This window comes from Phyllobates terribilis, unplaced genomic scaffold (assembly GCF_046119375.1).
Source record: "Phyllobates terribilis strain yellow unplaced genomic scaffold, ASM4611937v1 Scaffold_2__4_contigs__length_985480577, whole genome shotgun sequence".
In the NCBI taxonomy this organism is placed as follows: domain Eukaryota; kingdom Metazoa; phylum Chordata; class Amphibia; order Anura; family Dendrobatidae; genus Phyllobates; species Phyllobates terribilis.
Window position 1 is genome coordinate 829,423,156 of NW_027362762.1, and position 22,350 is coordinate 829,445,505.

The 22,350-nt window shown below is 40.6% G+C and overlaps 1 protein-coding gene across 1 annotated transcript in view; it reads left to right on the top strand.

Annotated features, from left to right (window-relative positions):
- Positions 1-19,975, top strand: part of MYL10 (myosin light chain 10) — a 78,124-nt gene extending 58,149 nt beyond the window's left edge. Inside the window, exons 5-7 of the mRNA XM_073670764.1 lie at positions 14,386-14,464; positions 16,269-16,317; positions 19,821-19,975. Coding sequence (XP_073526865.1) covers positions 14,386-14,464; positions 16,269-16,317; positions 19,821-19,925 — 233 coding nt within the window. The 3' untranslated portion in view covers positions 19,926-19,975. The remainder of the gene's footprint in view (positions 1-14,385; positions 14,465-16,268; positions 16,318-19,820) is intronic.
- Positions 19,976-22,350: the final 2,375 nt, after the last annotated feature.

Here is a 22,350-nt window from a genome sequence, read left to right on the forward strand (position 1 = left end):
ACTCGTGAAGTGGAGCTAAACCTGTTAAATGTTGCTTTTAATCTCTGGCAGTGGCATTACCTGCTTGCGGCCCAGGGGCACGTTGTTTAGACCACCAATCGGCACCTTCGATGTTGAAAAATGTCATGACAGTGAGGGGTCTGCTGAAGATTCCTGTGCCTGTCATGATGGTACTCCTGTGAATGCCAGTTCCTGGTTGGTGTTCATAGGATACAGTGATTTTTCCTATAAAGAGCAATAGTGTGGTACAAGTGATCAGATGATTGCAGATACAAGTCCCCTACAAGGAATAACAAATACAATGAAAAATAATTAAAAAAATAACTTTTTTTAAAAAAATATAAAAGTTCGAATAACACCCCTTTTCCCTCATTAAAAATACAGAAGTACAATTAATTAAAAAATATGCATATATGATATCACTACATCCGTAAGTCCAATCTATTGAAATATAAATTAATTAACCCTATTAGTAAATATTGTAATGACAAAAAAGTCAAAACGCCAGAATTGAGTTTATTTTTGGCCTCTGCAACACTGCAAAAAATGCATTTTTTTTTTACTCCAGTTGCTGACTGGAGTAGCATTTATGGCGCAGTACACGCCACTCAGAAGAAGTGTTGAATTCATTAAGTGCCAAATGTTCCTTAATTATTTCTGTGCCTCTTCTACTCCAATAGTAATGTAGTGCAAGTATTCGCTACGCCAGTCTTGATGAATTGGCCACAAAGTCTTTTGGAAATACATAATGCCAGTGTATTGTAGCTTATGATATCAGATGATCATTTCCATATCTGTGTACAATTTCAGGTACAGACTTTTATATACATATTAGACTTGTGTTAGTTGACTATATTCCTGGTGCCACTGGGATGAGAGGGCTCCTTAGCAAAAGACCTCACAGGGGTTCTGCATATACAATGTTGTCCAGTATGGCAGTGAAGCACAGACAGGTGTTTTTGGTTCAATCCAGCTTTGTTTGTCAATTTGGCATTAAATGTAAGAAGCTTGTTATGTAATCTTCTTACACGATTTAACACAAATCATTAGCCTGCTTTCGAATTGGCAGCGATTTCTTTAAAGCAGAAGGAAGAGATGTAATTTAGAGAGGATAATACATCTAATTATAATATGCATATTGTTTAATGCTTCTTCAAGTCTACTAATAAAACTGTTCCTAGTAAACACTGCAAAAATAATAACGTCAGTCACAATAGCATATGCAGAGTCCTTGTACTAGAAAGCACTATAAAACTCTGTCAACCATGGAACCAGAATTATCTCACAGCTATTGCTGATTTATGCCAGTGAGAGGGATATCATGAACAACGTTCAGGACATTTTACTGATAGAGAGAGGTGTAAGCCAGAAAATAACATGGGTGAGATTTAGTATTATTAGTGCTCCATGCCAATATGCATTGGTTTCTCCTCAACATAGTGTACAATGGACTTATCAACAGACTTGGTTTTTGCCATAACCCCCCCCAATTCATCAAGACCGATGTTGTTCATGCCGGTTGTGATGGGGGGGTGTGTTGGAGTCAGATGCTCCTGATTTATTACATCAGGCCAAGACTGGAATATGATTTAAGGTAAGGTACGCCACAACTCGTCATTAGTTTGATGAATGGGCACTCCCATGCCCCATCCTACCCCAGGTGTCCAAAACAGGCTTGGAAATGCCAGAAGTTGCTACATTTTTGCACAACTCCATGATGCACAAAAATTTTCCAAGTTTTTAAAACTTTTTATGCCAAAAATCGTTTTGATTAATTAGGCCAAAGTGTCATTCCAGCATATCCAAAAAATCCAGGCTTCATTGAAATATCATGATTAAAAATTGATGCATAGAGCATCATGGTGAACAAAATGCCCAAATGCTAAAAGTTCTTTGTCACAGCATGATGTGTTATAGTTTGAAAAGCATATCAAGTTGTGACAAAGAACTTTTAATGTGGTTCAAAAGACGTAGAGAGTTTGAGCATTTTATACATCAGAGAATGGCTCTCTATGTTCATTTTTAATCAAGATGTTTCATTAAAGTCTGGATTTTCTGAATATCCTGGAATAGCATTATGTGTTTGATAAACCTGTCCTGGAAGCCACCTAGGACCACGTCCACTCCAACGATTACAAGCAGACATTCAAAGGAGTTGGGCGAGCCCTCTGTGATAGTTTTTGCTATATGCTTTCTGACTCCTTTCTGATAATTGCAAACCTTTGACAACTCAGAGGTGTTGGACAACCTGGCACAGGGTTTTCATAATTATGACATTATCTACCTGAGCCCCATATTATTCACTGTAAGTATGCTCCAATTTATTTACTCAGTCTTGCTTTTAATGTGAGCCACCACACTTCCACAAATGTTACCCTTATGTGTAATGATCTGTCAGTTTCATCGAACATGCATAGTTAAGCTTTGCGCTGGCAATTTTGTTTAGTAGAATAATGGACTCTCAAGTTTTCACCCTTTAAATCCTGTAGAGGGATCTTAGTCCAAGTTTTATCTGCAGTGTTAAAAAAAAAGTGATCATATCCAGAAGGGCAATAAAAATGGCAGAATTGGATCCAAAACTAGAATGGTAATAGCATTCAATAGCTGGCACAAAGAAAACATCTAGGGGAAGTTAAATTGGGCAGCGGAGACCCATCCTGCTATCTGTTCAGTAACCAGTTTCCATTATGGACTAGTCAGAAAGATACTGCAATTGACAAGAATAGCTGTGTTTAGTTCTGGCTGGGTCCTGGATGCTCTGCCGCGGCAGTTTAAGACACGGGGCACTGTCTTTTTAATGTTTCCATTGACCTAAAAGTGGTTGCAAAAACATGTCCGACTCATTACAAACCACAGCTTTCCCTCTTTAGTAGGTTTTAAGTACGACTATATTTTCTCTTGTCAAGGTTATATTAGTGCCACAGATTATGCATGAAGCAGATTTAGGCTTATGGGATACTGAAATAATGACCCGGTTATAATTGACCATTGCCCATCATCATCCTTCTTGGACAGAGCTGTTACTTTAATCGAATTTTTCACCACAGTGTGAGTGGGAATGAATTTCTAATCACCAGATTACGTCGTACCGGGTCAAATGGACAAACACAAATAACAGAACAGCTCCACCTCTGGTGCAGGAGTTTACCAAGAAAAATATAGTGAAAGGATTCTGGGCCCTTGGAAAACATGACCAACATGTCACTGTTAGAGGCAGAGATTGGCTACAGTTATTTGCACATAGTACAGGGATGGATGGGGAGAAGGCGGAAAAAGCAACGGTAGAGAATTAGCATAATGAATATTAGTCATTTTATTACTGTATATAATATGGAGAGGTTTTTTTTCAATTGGCTATTAATGACCTTTAAAGGGGTTGTCCAGTGGAAACAAGTGATGGGAATTAATGATCATTCGCTGATCAGTGGGTGTCTCACCGCTGTGACCTGCACCAGTCAATAGATTGGGGAATTTTATCTTCACTGTTGGGAATCTTTTATCAGTGTAACGGGTTGGGTGTCTAACCATCACTCCATTCATTCTCTATGATGCTGCCGGAAAAAGTCAAGAGCAATGACTGTCAGCCCTGGAGTGAATGAATGGAGCAGAGGATGGGCATGTGCACTGCTGTTCCTTTCTATCAGTGTATTCCCCTTTCTGCCGATCGGTGCGAGTCCCAGCAGTCAGATCCCCACTGAACAAGTCATTTCCTATCCTGTGGTTTAAGTGATAATTTATTTTCACCTGACAATCTCTTTAACTATTAATATAATATTGATTTACTATTTATGTACATATTGATGTAGATTGTGATTTGGATCCAAACAATGGCTGAGACATGTCTATATCATAACAGAGCCCTTATTTTTTATTGAGGCTGGGGGTACACGGCAACTTGTGTGGCATGCTGGCATTTCTTTGTTTGAAATTGCAGACGAGTTGCAATTGCATGCAATTGGCATTGAAGTTCAGGGCAAATGAGTCATGTGCAACTTGTTGCCAGTGACAGAAAATCAAACACATTTGCAAACATTTGCTTTTCTGTGTCACCGTTGCGGTAGGTGCCAAGTCGCAATGCAATACCATAGGAATTCACTATAAGGGATGTTGTGCGCAACACATGTATCAGGAAGGTGTCTTTTCCACCAACAGGGTTGCAGACGGCAGCGCAAGCAAGATTTGCATCAAATTTGTCAAAGTAGGCATGCCTAATAAGTCTGAATTCTTTTGGAATTGTGTGACTGTTTGTATTTCTTTTTATACTTGCTATAAGGAGATGGGGTACATTTGTGCCTTTTTCACCTTAAAACTACATTTTTGTGCAAATTCGGCACAATTTTAGTTTTGACAAATGTTGGCAAATTCAAATAAAATGTGGCGTAAACTTAGAAATAAATAATAAGACCTTATAATGTAAATATTAAACAGATTGACATTTTTTTTTATATACACTGCCTTGAAAAAGTATTTACACCCCGTGAATTTTCCACATTTTTTCACGTTACACCCACAAACTTAAATGGATTTTTTGGGGATTTTATGTGCTAAACCAATACAAAGAAGCAAGTATTTTGGGAAGTGTAAAGTAAATGATACATGGTTTTCTAATTATTCAAAAAATATAGATATGAAAATTGTGACGTGCATTTGTATTCAGCCCCCTATTGTCTGAAACCCCTAAATAAAATCCTGAGTGACTTATTGCCTCCAGAAGTCACATAATTAGTAAATGTAGTCCACCTGTGTAATTTATTCACAGTATAACTACAGCGGTTCCGTGAAAGCCTCAGGTGTTTGTTAGGGAACATTAGGGATCAAACAGCATCATGAAAACCAAGGAACACACCAGACAGGTCAGGGATAAAGTTGTGGACAAGAGTAAAGCAGGGTTAGGTTATAAAAGATAGCCCAAGCTCTGAACATCTCATGGAGAACTGTTCAATCCATCATCCAAAAATATAAGGAGTATGGCACAACTGCAAACCTACCAAGACATGACCCCACTAGTGACGCTTACCCAATCTGAGTATAAATGGAATATACTCAGATTGGGTAAGCGTCACTAGTGGGGTACCACAGGGGTCTGTACTAGGCCCAATGTTATTTAATATCTTTATTAACGACATAGTCAACGGGATAAATAGTAAAATATCAATATTTGCAGATGACACAAAGTTATGTAAAACAATTAATACAAAAGAGGACAGTGCAGACCTACAGAGGGATTTGGATAAGCTGGGTAGGTGGAGCATTAAATGGCAAATGAGGTTTAACAAGGAGAAATGTAAGGTCATACATATGGGAAGGAAAAATGGAAGTCACCAGTACTCACTGAATGGGAAATCATTGGGGAATTCAGAGATGGAGAAGGACTTGGGCATCTTGATTGATAGCAAACTAAATTGGAGTGCCCAAAGTCAGGCCGCTGCTGTAAGGGCAAACAGGGTAATGGGATGTATCAGAAGAGGTATAGCTGCAAAGGATGAGAACATTGTTCTTCCACTGTACAAAGCACTGGTCAGACCACACTTGGAATACTGTGCTCAGTTATGGGCCCCAATATATAGAAAGGATATAAATGAGCTTGAAAAGGTACAAAGGAGGGCAACAAAATTAATAAAGGGAATTGAGGGACTGCAATACCCAGAGAGGTTGGCAAAACTAGGACTATTCAGCCTGGAAAAGAGAAGGTTGAGGGGGGACATAATAAATGTGAACAAACATGTTAGGGGACAGTATAGAGATCTTGAAGGAGGGATATTACGGTAACAAGAGGGCATTCACTAAGACTGGAAGAGAAAAGGTTTCAGCACCAGCATAGGAAGGGGTTCTTTACGGTAAGAGCAGTGAGAATATGGAATTCACTGAGTGAGGAGACGGTAATGTCAGATTCACTACACCAGTTCAAGCGGGGACTGGATGCATTTCTAGATACAAGGCAGATTTCAGCATATACTTAAAAATAAAATAAAATAGTATGTTGATACAGGGATTTATTCTGACTGCTGGTTTCAGAGTCGGGAGGGAATTTTTCCTCAGGTGAAGATTGGCTAAATCATTTGGGGTTTTTGCCCTCCTCTGGATCAACTTTAGCAATTACAGAACTAACAGGTCGAACTTGATGGACGCAAGTCTTTATTCGGCTTTACAAACTATGTCTACCTAGAATGATATCTCAAGCAAGGAAAGCACTAATTAGAGAAGCAGCCAAGAGGCCCATGGTCATTCTGGAGGAGCTGCAGTGATCCACAGCTTGGGTGGGAAAATCTGTCCACAGGACAACTATTAGCCATATACTCCACAAATCTGGCCTTTATGGAAGAGTGTCAAGAAAAAAGCCATTTATGAAAGTAAGCCATAAAAAGTCCAGTTTTCAGTTTGCAAAAATACATGTAGGGGACACAGCTATCATGTGGAATAAGGTGCTCTGGTCAGATGAGACCAAAGTAGAACTTTTTGGGCTAAATTCAAAATGCTGTGTATTGCACATCACCCTGAAAACACCATTCCCACTGTCAAACATAGTGGTAGCAGCATCATGCTGTGGGGATGCTTATCTTCAGCAGGGATAGGGAAGCTGGTCAGAGTTGATGGGATGATCAATGTAGCTAAATAAACATCAATCCTGCAGGAAAACCTGTTGGAGACTGCAAAAGACTTCAGACTTGGGCATAGGTTCACCTTCCATCAGTACAACAACCCTAAATATACTTTCAGAGCTACAATTGAATGTTTAAGATCAGGGATGTTAAACTTAAACACACAGAGGGATAAAAGGAAAAATGTGGACAAAGTAGTGGGCCAACCAGTATACAGTATAATGGGCCCCACATAGTTCTCTATACAGAATAATGGGCCCCACATAGTCCTCCATACAGAATAATAGGCCCCACATAGTCATCCATGCAGAATAATGATCCCCACATAGTCCTACATACAGAATAATGGCCCCATATTGGGTTGGCGGTTCTGGTGTCACATTACAAATATAACCACACTGCGGGCCAGATTTAGTCCACGGGCCGAATTTGACACATATGGTTTAGATCAAAGCATACTGTATTCATATGTTTAATAGCCCAGTTCAAGTCCAGACCTAAATCCCAGAGAATCTGTGGCAAGACTTGAAAATTGCTTTTCACAGGCGCCTCCATTCAATCTCATTGAGCTAGAGCTAGTCTGAAAAGAAGAATGGGCAGCGAAAGGTGGCCCTACAAAGTATTTGACTCAGGGGGCTGAATACAAATGCACGTTACAATTTTCAGATTTATATTTTTAAATATTTAGAAAACCATGTATTATTTCTTTTACACTTCACAAATGCTTGTTACTTTGTGTTGGTATATCACATAAAATACCAATAAAATACATTTAAGTTTGTGGGTGTAACGTGAAAAAATGTGGAAAAGGTCACGGAGTAAGAATACTTTTTGAAAGCATTATAGCTTAAAATTCCTTTTATATATTATCTTTAGTAGTTCTCCTTTGTGAGAATCTTTTCTTTCATGTTGTATAAGAATGATTTTCCTTCCAGTGAAGTTAGTTATATAAAAAATCGCTTTTTTTTTTTTTTTACTTTAAATCAACAGTAGCTGATGCGGGAAGACTGCAAATTGCCTTAATATTAGGAATTAGCCCAATGCTCATATCTAAAAGTCTATTTACGTAATATTAACTGCTTGATGTTTTCTATTGAGTGCTACAAAAATGCATTTGCAGCTTGCGAAGAAAATAACTTTGATACACATGAAAAGGACCACTTTATTTACCAACTAATCAATAAAGGATGAGTTATATATCACATTGTTTCAGACAATGCCTGGAGAAATAGTGAGAGACAAATGTAGAACACTGCATGAAATGGTGGGAACCCGAGCTTTTGTGAAATGCCTCATGTTTGCCACCGGCAGTATGATTGACAATAGGGAACTGAGCGTAAAGAGATATTGATTGAAAAGGAAAGACGCTCAGTGATCCCTTGAAGGCACATAGCACACAATCTTCAAACTACAATAATGCATCTTTCTGCCCTTAAGTATATTTCAGGAGATTTTTATTTCCTTTATCGACAGTCTGCTCAAGTGAAACTTAAGTGATGCACTTGGATATTGAACAAGTAAATCCCAAGGAAAATGCATTTGCTTTATTGACTCAGCATCATATAAAACCAAGAGCTGAATATATATGTAACGAACAATAAGCAGATAAAGAGATCTATAGAAGAATATCAATTGTGAACGTGGAAGAAGAGCACATAGGGCACATGGGGCTAACAGATTATGGATAGTAAATCCAATGCTATAATATTCATTTGATAACCTCCTCTTTCTAGTTTAGTCATTCTACTAAAATTATTACTTAAAAAAATTAATAATCTGACACGTCCTATTTTTCTTGAACTGAAAAATCAGATTTACGTAATTAAAGGGCTATTTTTAAAGGAACAAGTCGGGTTACCTTGGCATAATATGTTTCGCTCAGTTCCCGGGGCATTGACTAGAGCCACGCGATTACTTAATTCATTGTCGGTCATCACAGATGTTACTTAGTTGCACATCTCTTCCATTTATCCGAAAACAAGAAGTCAGAAATTGCATGGACTAGGCATAGCATAAGGAATCCCTTTATTGAGACACTAAATGAGATAACCTCCTGATCACTGGGGGTCCAACCGCTGGGACTCCCACTGATCATGAGACCCGGGGCTCTGAAGAACCCAATGTGAATAGTGATGTGGTAAATCATGTGCACTGTCGCTTCATTTATTCTTCATGAGAGTGCGGACAACCAGCAAGAGTGCAGTGCTCAACGCTCTCCAGCGGTCCCAAAGAGAATGAATGGACGGCACTACGCATGATTGACTAACTGTGGTGATGGTGATCTTTAGAGCTCTAGCTCTCAGAATCAGTGGGGTTCCCAGCGGTCAGACCCCCAGTGATCGAAATGTTATGCCTTACCCAATCTCAGTCAGCCCTCCTAGAACTGACAAAAACTGAGCAGCTCAACAGATCCATTCGTAACAGCTGTTTCTGGGGTTCTTACTCCTTATCAGTAGCCCTAGAGGCCCTGTTCTCTACTTCTGTAACCTCTTAAGGACTGGCTGATTTTTCATCCTTTCCCTTTTTTTTTTCTTTACCTTATTCCAAGAGCCATAACTTTTGTTCATTTTTTCTGTCGTCATAGCCATGTGAGAGCTTGTTTTTGCGGGATGAGTTGTAAAAGTGACTCGGAATCATGAATCTCCAGAGCAGTACGATTCCGGCGATACTAAATTTACATCTATTTTTTTTTTCATTTAAATAGAAAAAAAAAATTGGAGGTTTGTCAAAAAAAAACTAAAAAACCTTTTTGTTCGTGTTACCATTCTCTAAGACCCATAACAATTTTATTTTTCCATCGATTGAGGTGTGTGAGGGCCGGTTTTCTCCATGGAGAGCTGATGGTTTTATTTTGTGATAATTTTTTATTGCATTTCTTAAGGAGGAGTGCTGACAAAAAAACTACAATTCCGTCTTATTTTTTTTTTTCTCATGATGGTGCTTTACTGATCTGGATACTTAAAGGGGTTTTCCCACGAACAAAAGTTAATATTAAAAAATGCCTTGTCTGACCATGTACGGAACATACCACAGCTCCTGGGCAGGGGATGATGCAAAAGAGTGTACAGATATTACAGCAGGGGATCACGGAGGATTCATTTTGTGAGGTAAAATATTGTTTAAAAACAGACAGTGAAATGTTTTACCTCAGAAAATGAATCCACTGCGATCCCCTGCTGTAATGTCTGTATTGTATTTTGCTTCCTCCCCTGCCCAGGAGATGTGGTATGTTCCATACACGGTCAGACACAATTTTTAAAATAAACTTTTGTTCGTGGGAAAACTCCTTTAAATTTATATATTTTGATAGATCAGACTATTACGAACACCACAATTTCAAATGTTTATTTTTTTTTTTACATTTCTTTAGTTTTAATGGGGAAAAAGGAGGATGATTACAATTGCTTTGTAGGATTAACTTTTTACACAAAATTAGAGGTTAATCCCGCAAGTCCATTTGCATGATCTTAGGGAGCGTTGATGAGCTATAAGTCTCACTTTTTCTCTGACAAGGGAAAAGAACCCCCAAAAAAGTTTTCTGTTTTTGGAGGTCTTTTTCTGTTGGAGAAGATTCTGGTTTGGCTTTATGTCATGTGTCACAGCTATTTAAGGTATCAATATTAACTTCTAGGATACCTAGTGCTACCTCCAATGGCTGACACTAGAGGAGATCCTGCTCTCTTCCTCTGTGATAAGGATATTTACATGCAGTATTTACCAGGGGGCAATACATGGACTATAGGCCATTTTTGTCCTCCTTTCAAGGAGAAACTTTCCCCCTAGACCTCTATCTATATATTTTATACACTTGTTCAATAAATATATATATAAAAAAATAGCACATAGAAATACTCCTGCCCTGACAGTACTGGATGTCAACAAAAGTATAGTACTTGTTGAATATTTGACTGTGAACGGGACATCTTCTAGTGGCTAAAATCTGCACAAACCTGGACCATCCATAGAGATCAGGGATAGTTATTGGAAGGGACAAAATTACATTCTGAAAATCATATCAGAATGGGGATCTTTTGGGCCACCTGAAGAAATTATTCTGCAGCTCACCTTCATCTACATCGAACTTGTACATGTCCGCTTTGAACATAATCTGTGTTGTTTTTTTGGCACACAAAACATACTGTATTATCGATCAGTGAATATCTCCATAGAAAATAGACCCTAGAAGCATGTGACCATAGATGGGATTGTGTTAGAGCCTAGGTCCACTGGATAATCACGTTTTGTGTGTTGTCTAAATCTGTATAAAAAGCATTTTCATATAGTATATTGTGCTGGGTCCTGTAAAAAATACAAGCAAAAAAAATACAATTTTGTCAAATACAAGTTTTTGATATTTTTCTAGTTACTATTTTCAATATTTGTTATGCGATTTGTTATGTTCTTTAAGAAATCAGGAATGTTTGATGGTTGTGGAATACTTCACATGAAAGCTATATCAGAGAGGTTTACCATTAGCCCTCAGCCAAACAGACATCAATGATAAATCATTTTACATCCTTATGTCAATATGTGGCAGCCAAAGATATAACCTTGGGCTTCATTTTACAAATTAAAATTCTTTTTAAGTAACTTTAACCTGAGCCCCTGCAAACAGCATCAAGATTTAAATGACATTTTATAAACTTTACACAGCTATACATGGTCATTATGGTTAAAGAAGGAAAATATGGATGCAAATAAGTGAGTTTCCATTGCAAACTTTGATAAATAAAATCATGTACCAGAGTAATAAAAAGGAACCTGTTATTAGATTGCTGATGCAGAACCCCGGCCTGGCTATACGATTTTTGCCAGGCATGTATTACTCTGAAATGCTGCGGCGTTTCAGAGAAAACACAGTTTGAAAAGTCAGAAGGGGACCATAGGAAGAGTAGAAAGAGACCTGGTTAGTCTGATGCCTTTCCCAACTCCCGTCTCCCTGCCCCACTAGAGTTGATTGACAGGTCTCCCTCTATGTATACACAAGAGAGAGACCTGTCAATCAACTGGAGTGGAGCAGGGAGAAGCTGGTTGAGGATGTCATCAGAATAGCTGGCTTTTCAAATGATGTTTTCTATGAAAAGCCGCAGCATTTCAGAATAAAACATACCTGGTCAAACAGACAGGCTTTGATGGTGATTCGGGCAACATGAATCTAATGACTCTTTAAGCTTTAGAGTCAATGTACATGGTATTTCCATGTGCAAAAAACTATGAAATGGCACACAGAATTCTGATGACTATGTGAGGCATTGTATTGTCCCTTAAAACCCCCATAAACATTAGATGGAAGTGTGGTAAACCAGTTAATTTTGATGGGATCAATTAACCATCTCTGTATGTGCACCTAGCTTCTCTCGAGAGACAGCGGACATCAGGCAGAGAAGGATTGGACTACTGAAATTTCAATTTCCAATCCTTTTATTTTCAGGGAACTTGAGACGCTACCAGATGAGTCTGTCATTGGCTTTCTCCTCTATCCCCATTGAAAACACATAAATCTCAACCAAGAACTCATTTGCATGGGAGAGTTGGTAGAGATAGTTGTCTGTTTAACTAATGTTTGGCTGACAGCTATCTCTAATATATGTACAGCTATAGACTGACTGTGCTGCAATGATCTTGTTGTCATAATAGGATCTAAGGGGAAATGTCTCTCCTTGTGGAGAGTGACATGTCTGACATGCCAGTGTAAGGAGACTTATAGTCCATGCAATGCTCCTCTGGGGACTTAAATATGCAAATTGCCTCTTCAGAGATGTCAATATTGACTTTTAGGATTGACATACTTCCAATTTCTTGCACTAGTGTTCAAGTTCTCTTCCTCATTGAATAGGCAATTTGCACATTTAATTTCATAGAGGAACATTGCATGGCCTATAAGTCTCCTTACATGAAAAATACCTAAGATGAAAAGGACTTGAACTCTAGTGCCACATATTGGAAGTTGCAATCCTAAAAGTCAATAGTGACCTGTCACAATAGCAATGGGTGTCATATTATGGAAAGTGATACATATTCTTTCATGAGCACAGACATAGACTTAATGTGCCAACAAACCTTTGATACTAGTAGAATGAACACTGGCTTGGCTAACAGCTATCTCTTCCAGCTGCCCCACATACATGAACGCTCAGTTTTGCCAATTGCAGATGTATTTTTAATAGGAAAGAACATAACATGCTTCCCGACACCTCAGGGGGCAGCTTATCTCCCAGGAAAATATAAAGATCAGATGTTGCAGTTCAGCATGCTAGATCCTTCTCTCCTCTGAAATCAGTTTTGAGGGGCGAGTCAAGTGGACATCATATTAGATGTTTGGACGGTCCTGCTGAAATTGTCGGGTTCATCGAACTTTAACCTAATGTACATGAAGGCCTTTAGGTTTACAGTCTACACCAAATCCTGATCCCGATTATTGATAATATTGTCTATGTTTGTAATTACAGTAGCTGAAGGTAATTAGCAAGTGATATGGCTGTTTCTCACTAATTATAAACATATAGAAGAATGCCATTGTACAGCTATGTTTATTGAATGAGTAAAATGAACAGTATTAGCGGTAATTAATAAGGAATAAAGAGGACATCTTCATTATTTCCATATACCTGGTGAGTGGAAGCATTTTTGATCCTTATGTATGTTCATGACTATGGCACTCTATCATTCCCCCTTTGCTTTATTATTCAGAATTTTCAATTATCATTTTTATTTAATGAGTTCCGCATCAACAAGATCCGGCACCCACTGATAACACAACGGATGCATGTGGTGTTATGTGATATCACAATTCATTTGTAAACATGACTATCAGCTTCACATACACTTTCAATAATGGCAGAATCTCCTGCAAACAATTCTACTAAAGAAAAATGAAATTCTAAAATGAATCAGAATAATCATCATATCCACTGATAAATTAACAAGTAACCGGGCAGGAGAACAGGATTCATATTGCTGTTATTTTCCCACTTTTATTCACCATAATATTAATGCTAAAAAAATATGTTTTAAAAGGCCTGTCAAAATCATGTTCTGGGGCCCTGTCCTGCTTTATCTATGCTTCTTAGGGTGCTCTTACATTGTGTCTAGTACACGCTCGGTGGCCCCCTCGGGGCATACATCAGAACCCCCCGCAAAACAGGATTTGGAAGTATGCTCTGCTGTGCATAATTACCCAAGTAATTTTCTACCAGATTACAGTATGGGCGTATGTAATTGTCAATATCCATAAATTACCGTATACTTTTTTTTGTACCTTTTAATATTTGGGCTACAATATAAACTGAGTATGCCATGCCTGTTGTGAAGTATTATTTTATATTGTTACATTATAATTATATAACTGAGGTTGACAGGTAATTGTTTCTGTATATTATGGCATTTTGAGAAAACATTTAACTCTATGACCTCCTTTTAAACATATATCAATGTCCAGCAAAGAAAATGTAATAATGATATTGCCCTCCAGGTAACAAACAGCAGCTGGAAATATTGAGTGAGACATCAATGATGGTGCTGTCTAATAAGTTCATTTCACTCAACCCCACTTGACAGCTTTTCCCTGGACCCTGTCACTCTTTCAGTAATTTAAAGTTTGCAAGGTGCTAAAATAGTTTATAGTTGTGGACTCTTTAGGCTGGGCCAAAAATGGGCAGAAAAGCATATAGTCAGATATAACTGATATCTTAGGACATCTGGAGAGAATGATAGATAGGGAGCGCAGTAGCATTACATTAAAATGATGATCTGCAGACAGATGTTCTATGAATTATGTCTATTTTAGGCACAGACCCAGAAGAAACCATCTTAAATGCTTTCAAGATTTTTGATCCTGACGGTAAAGGTCACATAAAAGCAGACTAGTAAGTATACGACTTTTACTACGGAATCTCGATGAATGATCAGTTTTCTCTTATACTAATATAAAAGTATTAAAATAAACTTTATTGTTGGTATTTTTGTTATTTGTATTGTTAAAGGGAATCTGTCAGCAGGATTTCACCCACAAACTATGTATATGTGCATGTAGCCCGTTCAAAGACAACGACAAGTCCAGCAATACCTTTATATGGCCAGTCCATTCATAGTTTACGGAGAAATCAGTTTTTGAATTCATATGCAAATTTTACTGTAAATCTGAAACCTCTGTCACTACAACTCTATTCCCCACCCAGCACACCTCCTCCAAGCCTCAGATCTTCAGCCTCATTTGCATATTCAATTCAAAAGCTGATTTCTCAGTAACAGAGGAAGGACTGACCATGTAAAGGTATTTCTGGACTAGTCTTTGAAGGAGCTACATACACATTTAAATAGTTTTGGGGGTGATGGCCTGCTGACAGATTCCATTGAATGGTCACAGTTGTTTTAAAAAACTTTGCATAAGTCAATAGTACAAGTGAATAATTGAAACGTTGTAATATGTGCTATCAGAGAATGTATGCTTCTTTTACACTTATGAGCCACTTCTTCACCCCCACACTTCCCCCGCCTCCTGGACTTGCCATCTACTATATAAAATAGTTAAAATCTGTTTGATAAAGGCAAGATAGACTGCCAGCATAATGAGGTGATTGGTTACAGAGAAAATTGAAGTCTATGGAATGGGGGAAAGGTGAAGAGAAGTAAGGATTACTCAACACCGTGAAAGACACAAGCAGATCGTGCTGCAGTTTTAAAAAAAAATGTTACCTGGCTCCTCTGTTCCTGGCATACATCTGCTCTGCAGTGAGCTATTAGGAGAGCTGTGACAGAGAAACATAGGTGCTGGGGGAGTGAAAACTTTGAAGACACTGGCTGTGCCTAGACTGTTAATAACGGTCAGGGACCTTGACTGCTGCTACTGAACCTGGACTAGTTTCACTGAGTAAATGCCTCACCAGACTAGCCCTGATTAATTGATTTTACTCAAATATGTTCAGTTGTATAAAACTATTAAATTATTACCGGAATACCAGAATAAATGACTTGGTGTCCCTCAGGCACTGTTTGTGGTCACCTGGCAGCTCCAAAATATCTACCACAAACAGACTTGGTGTAAGGTACATCATTTTCCAAAACACAGGGATTGCCCTGGACTCACCCTTTAACCCCTGTACTGGGACCTGGACTTAAACAGGGGTCGCTGGGCTAGGGCCACAGAGTCAGCTGCTGTTATGTGGCGCAAATTGGCAAGAAGGATAGTCAGGTAGCCGGGTCAGATTCAGGAGGTACAAAATTGTTAAGCAGGAGAAATGTCTATAAACTGGCCGAGGTCAGGGAACAGAATAAATCAGGATGAAACACCAGATGCACAGAACACAGGTAAAGCCAGGTAGCACAACATTGACTGGCATTGGGAAGTTGCTCTCAGGGGTTCACATAATGAACAGCCCCACCTAGTGCTGACAGAAGGAAGGTGAATAGGATTGATGCTGTCAAGCATCACCCATGACAAAAGTGCGCCGCCACCTAGCGGCAGAAGCAGAATCCGGCACAGGTGTTACACTTCGGTGCAATTTAAAAGCATACGGGGACCCTTTAAATTCTCCAGCCAATGTCATATCGTGACAGGTCCTATACCCATGAATCATCTGCCATTTATTAAGGGCATCTTTATATGTATCAAGTTTCTGATTGAACTGAAATCCTATGGTGATATTTCATTTGTCTTCTTTTTTGTCCTAGTATCAGAGAAATGCTCACAACTCAAGCGGACAGATTCAGCCAGGAAGAGGTATTATTCTTTTCTTGTTTTATAATATGGCATATTTTATATATGGATTTACTGTAGGATTCGATGTATACTTTATTTACTATAGTATTAGATGTGGAGTAGGACTGTTTTCATGAATGAGTTAATGGAGAGGTTCGTGATGAGGGTTTAAGGGTCTATCAAAAGTTTTTAAAATGTTTAGTTACCCTAAGGCTGTCTGCCCACGATGCGGATTTAATGCATTTCCGCCGTGGAAACGCATTAAAATCGCTTGCGAAGATGTCTGCCATGTTTCCCAATGATAATCCGCATGTGCTGTGCACATGCTGCGGAAATTTCCGCTGCGGATTATCATTGCGGAAAAATCCGCAGCACAACCATTTATTGTGCGATTTCGTGGCAAAATCGCTGCCATTGACTTGCGTTGAACCGCATAACATCCGCATGTATACGTGTATACATGCGGATGTTATGCAGTTCAATGCGCGGATGGTACCCAGGTCTGGAGAAGAGGAGACTCATTCAACCAGGGTACCATGGTACCTGCAAGTTAAAAAAAAATTATAAAGTAAAAAATAAAAAAAAATATTCATAGTCACCCCCCGTCTGCTCCCGGCGGCGTCCTCTCTCCTCGGCGTCCCGCGATGTTCTGCCAGGACTTGCGGTGACGTCATTTAGTCAGTTGATGGTCACGCGACCGCTGACGTCAGCGGTCAGGTGATGGTCGCGTGACTAAATGACATCACTGCAGGTCCTGGCAGAACATCGCGGGATGCCGAGGAGAGAGGACGCCGCCGGGAGCAGACCAGGGGCCGCCGGAGAGGTGACTAAGAATATTTTTTTTTATTTTTTACTTTATAATTCTTTTTTTTTTACTATAGGTGCAGTATTTTAAGCAGAAATCTCGGTCACACAATATAAATCCATGCCAGCTGCATGGATTTATATTGTGTGACCAACTTGTCAAGCCCTTTTCCAAGTGATGCTCAAAATCGCTTGAAAAAACACATGCATAAACGCATGTAAAAACGCTTAAAAAAACGCTTCTCCCTGGCAGGAAAAATGCATGTAAAATCTGCATGCGTTTTTTTCTGCCAGGGAGAGGAAAAAACGCTCAGGAAATTTCTGCTTAAAATCTGCATCTTGAGCACATACCCTAAGATCCTGTATGTCCCCCAACCAGTCAGCAGGGCCGGTGTCAGCACCCGGGCAAGTGCCGGGGCCCTGAGCAGGCAGGGGGCTCACTCGCCGTCGGTCACCCCACCGCGCTATGTCAGTGTGTCAGTGCCCGCTCCCCCCTGCTTGCACAATAAATACCTCTCCCCGTGCCTCCGCAGCAGCTCTGCAGCTGCTGCACTGTGACGTGTCAGGTCAGTGGGCGCGGTGATGTCTTTACACCGTGCTCTCTCCTGAGCCGTCGCAGCGCAGAGTGGGAAGACGCCAGCGACGCTGAGGAGTATTTGATTTTTTTTTAATGTATGGAGGCATGGGGCAATATATGGGGGGGTGACATCTTGCCTGGGGCATTATAAGGGAGGGGGGGTGACATCCTGCATGGGGCATTAAAAGGGGGGAGGTGGGCAGTCACATCCTGCATGGGGCATTATAAGGGAGGTGGATGACATCCTGCATGGGGCATTATAAGGGGGGAAGTGACATCCTGCATGGGGCATTATAAGGGAGGGGGAAGTGACATCCTGCATGGGGCATTATAAGAGGGGGTGACATCCTGCATGGGGCATTATAATGGAGGGGGAAGTGACATCCTGCATGGGGCATTATAAGGGGGGGAAGTGTCATCCTGCATGGGGCATTAAAAGGGAGGAGGGAGAGGTGACATCCTGCATGGGGCATTAAAAGGGGGGGAAGTGTCATCCTGCATGGGGCATTAAAAGGGAGGAGGGGGATGACATCCTGCATGGGGCATTATATGGGGTGGGAGTGACATTCTGCATGCGGTATTATAAGGGAGGGGGGGTGACATCCTGCTTGGGGCATTATAATGGAGGGGGAAGTGGGGAAGTGACATCCTGCATGGGGCATTATAAGGGGGGAGAAGTGACATCCTGCATGGGACATTAAAAGGGAGGGGGGAGACGTGACATCCTGCATGGGGCATTAAAAGGGGGGGAAGTGACATCCTGCATGGGGCATTAAAAGGGAGGAGGGGGATGACATCCTGAATGGGGCATTATATGGGGGGGAAGTGACATCCTGCGTGGGGCATTATATGGGGGGGGAGTGATATCCTGCATGGGGCATTATATGGGGGGGAGTGACATCCTGCATGGGGCATTATAAGGGAGGGGGGTGTGTGACATCCTGCGTGGGGCATTATAAGTGCGGGTGACATCCTGCATGGGGCATTATAAGGGGGTGGGGGTGACATTCTGCATGGGGCATTATAAGGAGGGGTGACATCCTGCCTGGGGCATTATAAGGGGGGTGACATAATGCATGGGGCATTATAAGGGGGTGACATCCTGCATGGGGCATTATAAGGGGGGGTGACAGCCTGCATAGGGCATAATAAGTGGGGGTGACATAATGCATGGGGCATTATAAGGGGGGTGACAACCTGAATGGGGCATTATAAGGGAGGGTGACATCCTGCATGGGGCATTATGTGGGGGGAACAGCCTGCATGGGGCATTATAAAGGGGGAAGAGCCTGCATGGGGCATTATGTGGGGGGGGGAACAGCCAGCATGAGGCATTATGTGGGGGGAGCAGCCTGCATGGAGCATTATTTGGGGGCACAGCCTGCATGGAGCGTTATATGGGGGCCAGTATTCTGTATGGAGCGTTATATGGGGGTCAGTATCCTGTATGGAGCGTTATAAGGGGGCCAGTATCCTGTGTGGAGCATTATATGGGGGCCAGTATCCTGTATGGAGAGCTATATGGGGGCCAGTATTCTGTATGGAGCAATTCACCGGTTTCTGAGCTATTGTGGAATTTACAATACATATCGCTCATGTAATGTAAGAAGTGAAATCTTCGGCATTATACTATATATATATTTCTCTGCGGTATCTGTGCATCATGAATCGTGGTATGTGTTAAAGGGGCCCACTGAGGCTCTTTCGCCCGGGGCCCACAAAAACCTGGAGCCGGCCCTGCCAGTCGGCATCTACCAAATAAGCCGCATGCCTTGGCATCCCAAGCTATACCCCTAATACAAACAGGCAAGGAAGTTTTGGAAGTAAATATATCTAAAAGTCTGCTGCATATATAATAACCATGATTTAGTGCATTTTGTGCTTTGATGGAGAGGACACTGATGACGATGATGATTAGAATTCTTTGAGCAAAGGAGACAGTAAACTTTGATTGCTTGGACAATAAAACTGGTGCCACAGAGATCTTTCTTTGAACAATGAAACACAAACAATATTTTCTGGCATCACACATGTCCCACATTGGATCGTATTGCACAATAGAAATTACTGAAATCATGAAAACCAGATATTACTAAGATTTTCTTAAGTTTTATTGTAACCTTGTTTCACATTTATCTTCTAGATCAGCCAGATGTTTAATGCGTTCCGCCCAGATGTAGCTGGTAACCTGGATTACAAGAATTTATGTTATGTTATCACCCATGGTGAAGAGAAAGACCAAGAGTAACAAGGGGATCTAGAGCAGCAAGTCATGTTGTGGCCGGCCCGGATTTATTGTGATGAACAATAACATTGTATAAAAAATAAAAACATAAATATTTACTTCCAGTGGTTGCAAAGTCATTGCTCATGGTTTCTGCAGGTCCTAACATATGCACATCAGTTTCACATTAGCAGCCAAAGTAAAACACAATTCTTTTCTAGGAAATGGAATTAAAGGGGTGGTCTGAAACTAACACTGATTTAATCCTAAATGTCTGTAATAATCTAATTACTTTTCTAATATACTTTAATTAAAAATTCCCTGCTATTCCCTCTCTAACAGCTTTATATATTTTTTACCAACTTCCTGTTTGATGACATTATGTTTGAGAATCCCCAGTGCTTGCTGGCATACCTAAGCGAGATGTCATCAGGGGCCGAGGCGGTGGTTACTGCCGCCGCCTTTGTCCCCACCCTGAAATGACCAGTTATCAATGGCATCCCTTTCAATGACCGGGCTAACCCCTGCTCTACTGAGCATGTGATGGTTGTCAATACCGACGTATGTTCAGTAGGATCTTGTCACTATGCAATATTCTTTTTAATGCACTGACAGTGCACTCTCTTTGCCGGCTCTGATGAGAATTGACGATAGAAGAAGATAGTGCACTGTCAGTGCGCATTGTAAGGAGAGAAGTTGGCGAGCAGGGACCAGTCCTGCAACTGAAACCCATGTCACTTTCAGGGATTGGGCTGGTCTCTGCTTTATTTGCTTGCTGAGTTACCTCCTTACAATGCGCACTGATAGTGCGCTCTCTTGCCAGGAACGGTAGGGAATTTTTACTTAAAGCATATTAGAAGAGCAATTAGATTATTAAATTAAATAGATAGACATTTAGGATTAAATCAGTGTTAGTTTTGGACCACCCCTTTAACACATTTTATATAGTAAGGACATGAGTCCTCAACAGTGGGCTCTGCAGTCGCCAGACGTTATGGAGTTAAAGATGCCTTCATTTACTGCTACAGAAATACTTCCTGGATTAACAAGGTAAATAAATGGTGTTGTTTAGTATATGTTGGGTCATAGAAGAAAATTTCCACTAATTCATGTATTAAAATGACATCTACTCTGAAAAGCTGCATTTTTGCAGAATTGTAAGGAGCTTAATTGGGGCTGTTCTATGTATAATGATTTTCAACAACTAGATATCATATGTTTTAAAATACACTACTAGAGATGAGCGAACCTTTAAATGCTTGATTCGTTTCAGATCGGCGAACCTCCAATTGTTCAAGTGCATTCAATGGGAGACAAAACCAAACACATACACAACACTTTCAAAGAGGCCCAAAAGCTGCCAAAACAGCTCAAATTAGGGACAGACACCAGAAAAGTGGAATCAATAGACCCACAGTACAAATATTATTATTATTTATTATTACAGCACCATTTATTCCGTGGCATTTTACATCTGAAAAGGGCAAACAACAAGTACAATAATTTTGAACGAAAAAGAGTCCAACTGGTACAGGAGGAGTGAGGACCCTGCAATCATAATCTACAAGGGATAGGTGAGGATACAGTAGGTGAGGGTAGAGCTGGTCATGCAGTGGTATGGTGGAGCGAGGGTTACTGCAGGTTGTATGCTTGTCAGAAGAGGTAGGTCTTCAGGTTCCTTTTGAAGGTTTCCACGGTCGGTGAGAGTCTGATATGTTGGGATAGAGAGTTCCAGAGCAAGGGAGATGCATGGGACAAAACTTGTATGTGATTTTGGGAAGAGGAGATAAGAGGGGAGTAGAGAAAGAGATCTTGTGAGGATTGGGGGTTGCGTGCAGGTAAGTACTGGGAAAATAGGTCACAGATGTATGGAGAAGACAGGTTTTGGATGGCTTTGTATGCCAAAGTTAGGGTTTTCAACTGGAGTCTCTGGGCAACGGGAAGCCAGTGCAAGGAATGACAGAGGGGAGAAGCCGGAGAATAGTGGGGTGACGGATTAGTCGGCCAGCAGAGTTTAGGATAGATTGGAGGGGTGCGATAGTGTTAGAAGTGAGGCCACAAAGCAGGAGTTTGCAGTAGTCGAGGTGGGAGATGGTGAGGGTGTGTACTAGTAGTTTTGCAGATTCATGGTTGAGGAATGTGCGGATCCTGGAGATATTTTGGAGTTGGAGTCGGCAGGAAGTGGAAACGGCTTGGATCTCAGGTTTGAAGACGAGATCAGAGTCAAGCTTGCGGGACTGGGGAGATTGGGTAACCATTGACTTTGATGGATAGGTCAATTGGGGGGTTGAATGAGATGGTGGAAAGATGATGAATTCGGTTTTATCCATGTTAACTTTTAGAAATATAGCAGAGAAGAAAGATGAAATAGCGGACAGACATTGTGGGATTCTGGTTAGTGAGGAGGTGATATCAGGTCCAGAGAGGTATATCTGTGTTTCATTAGCAT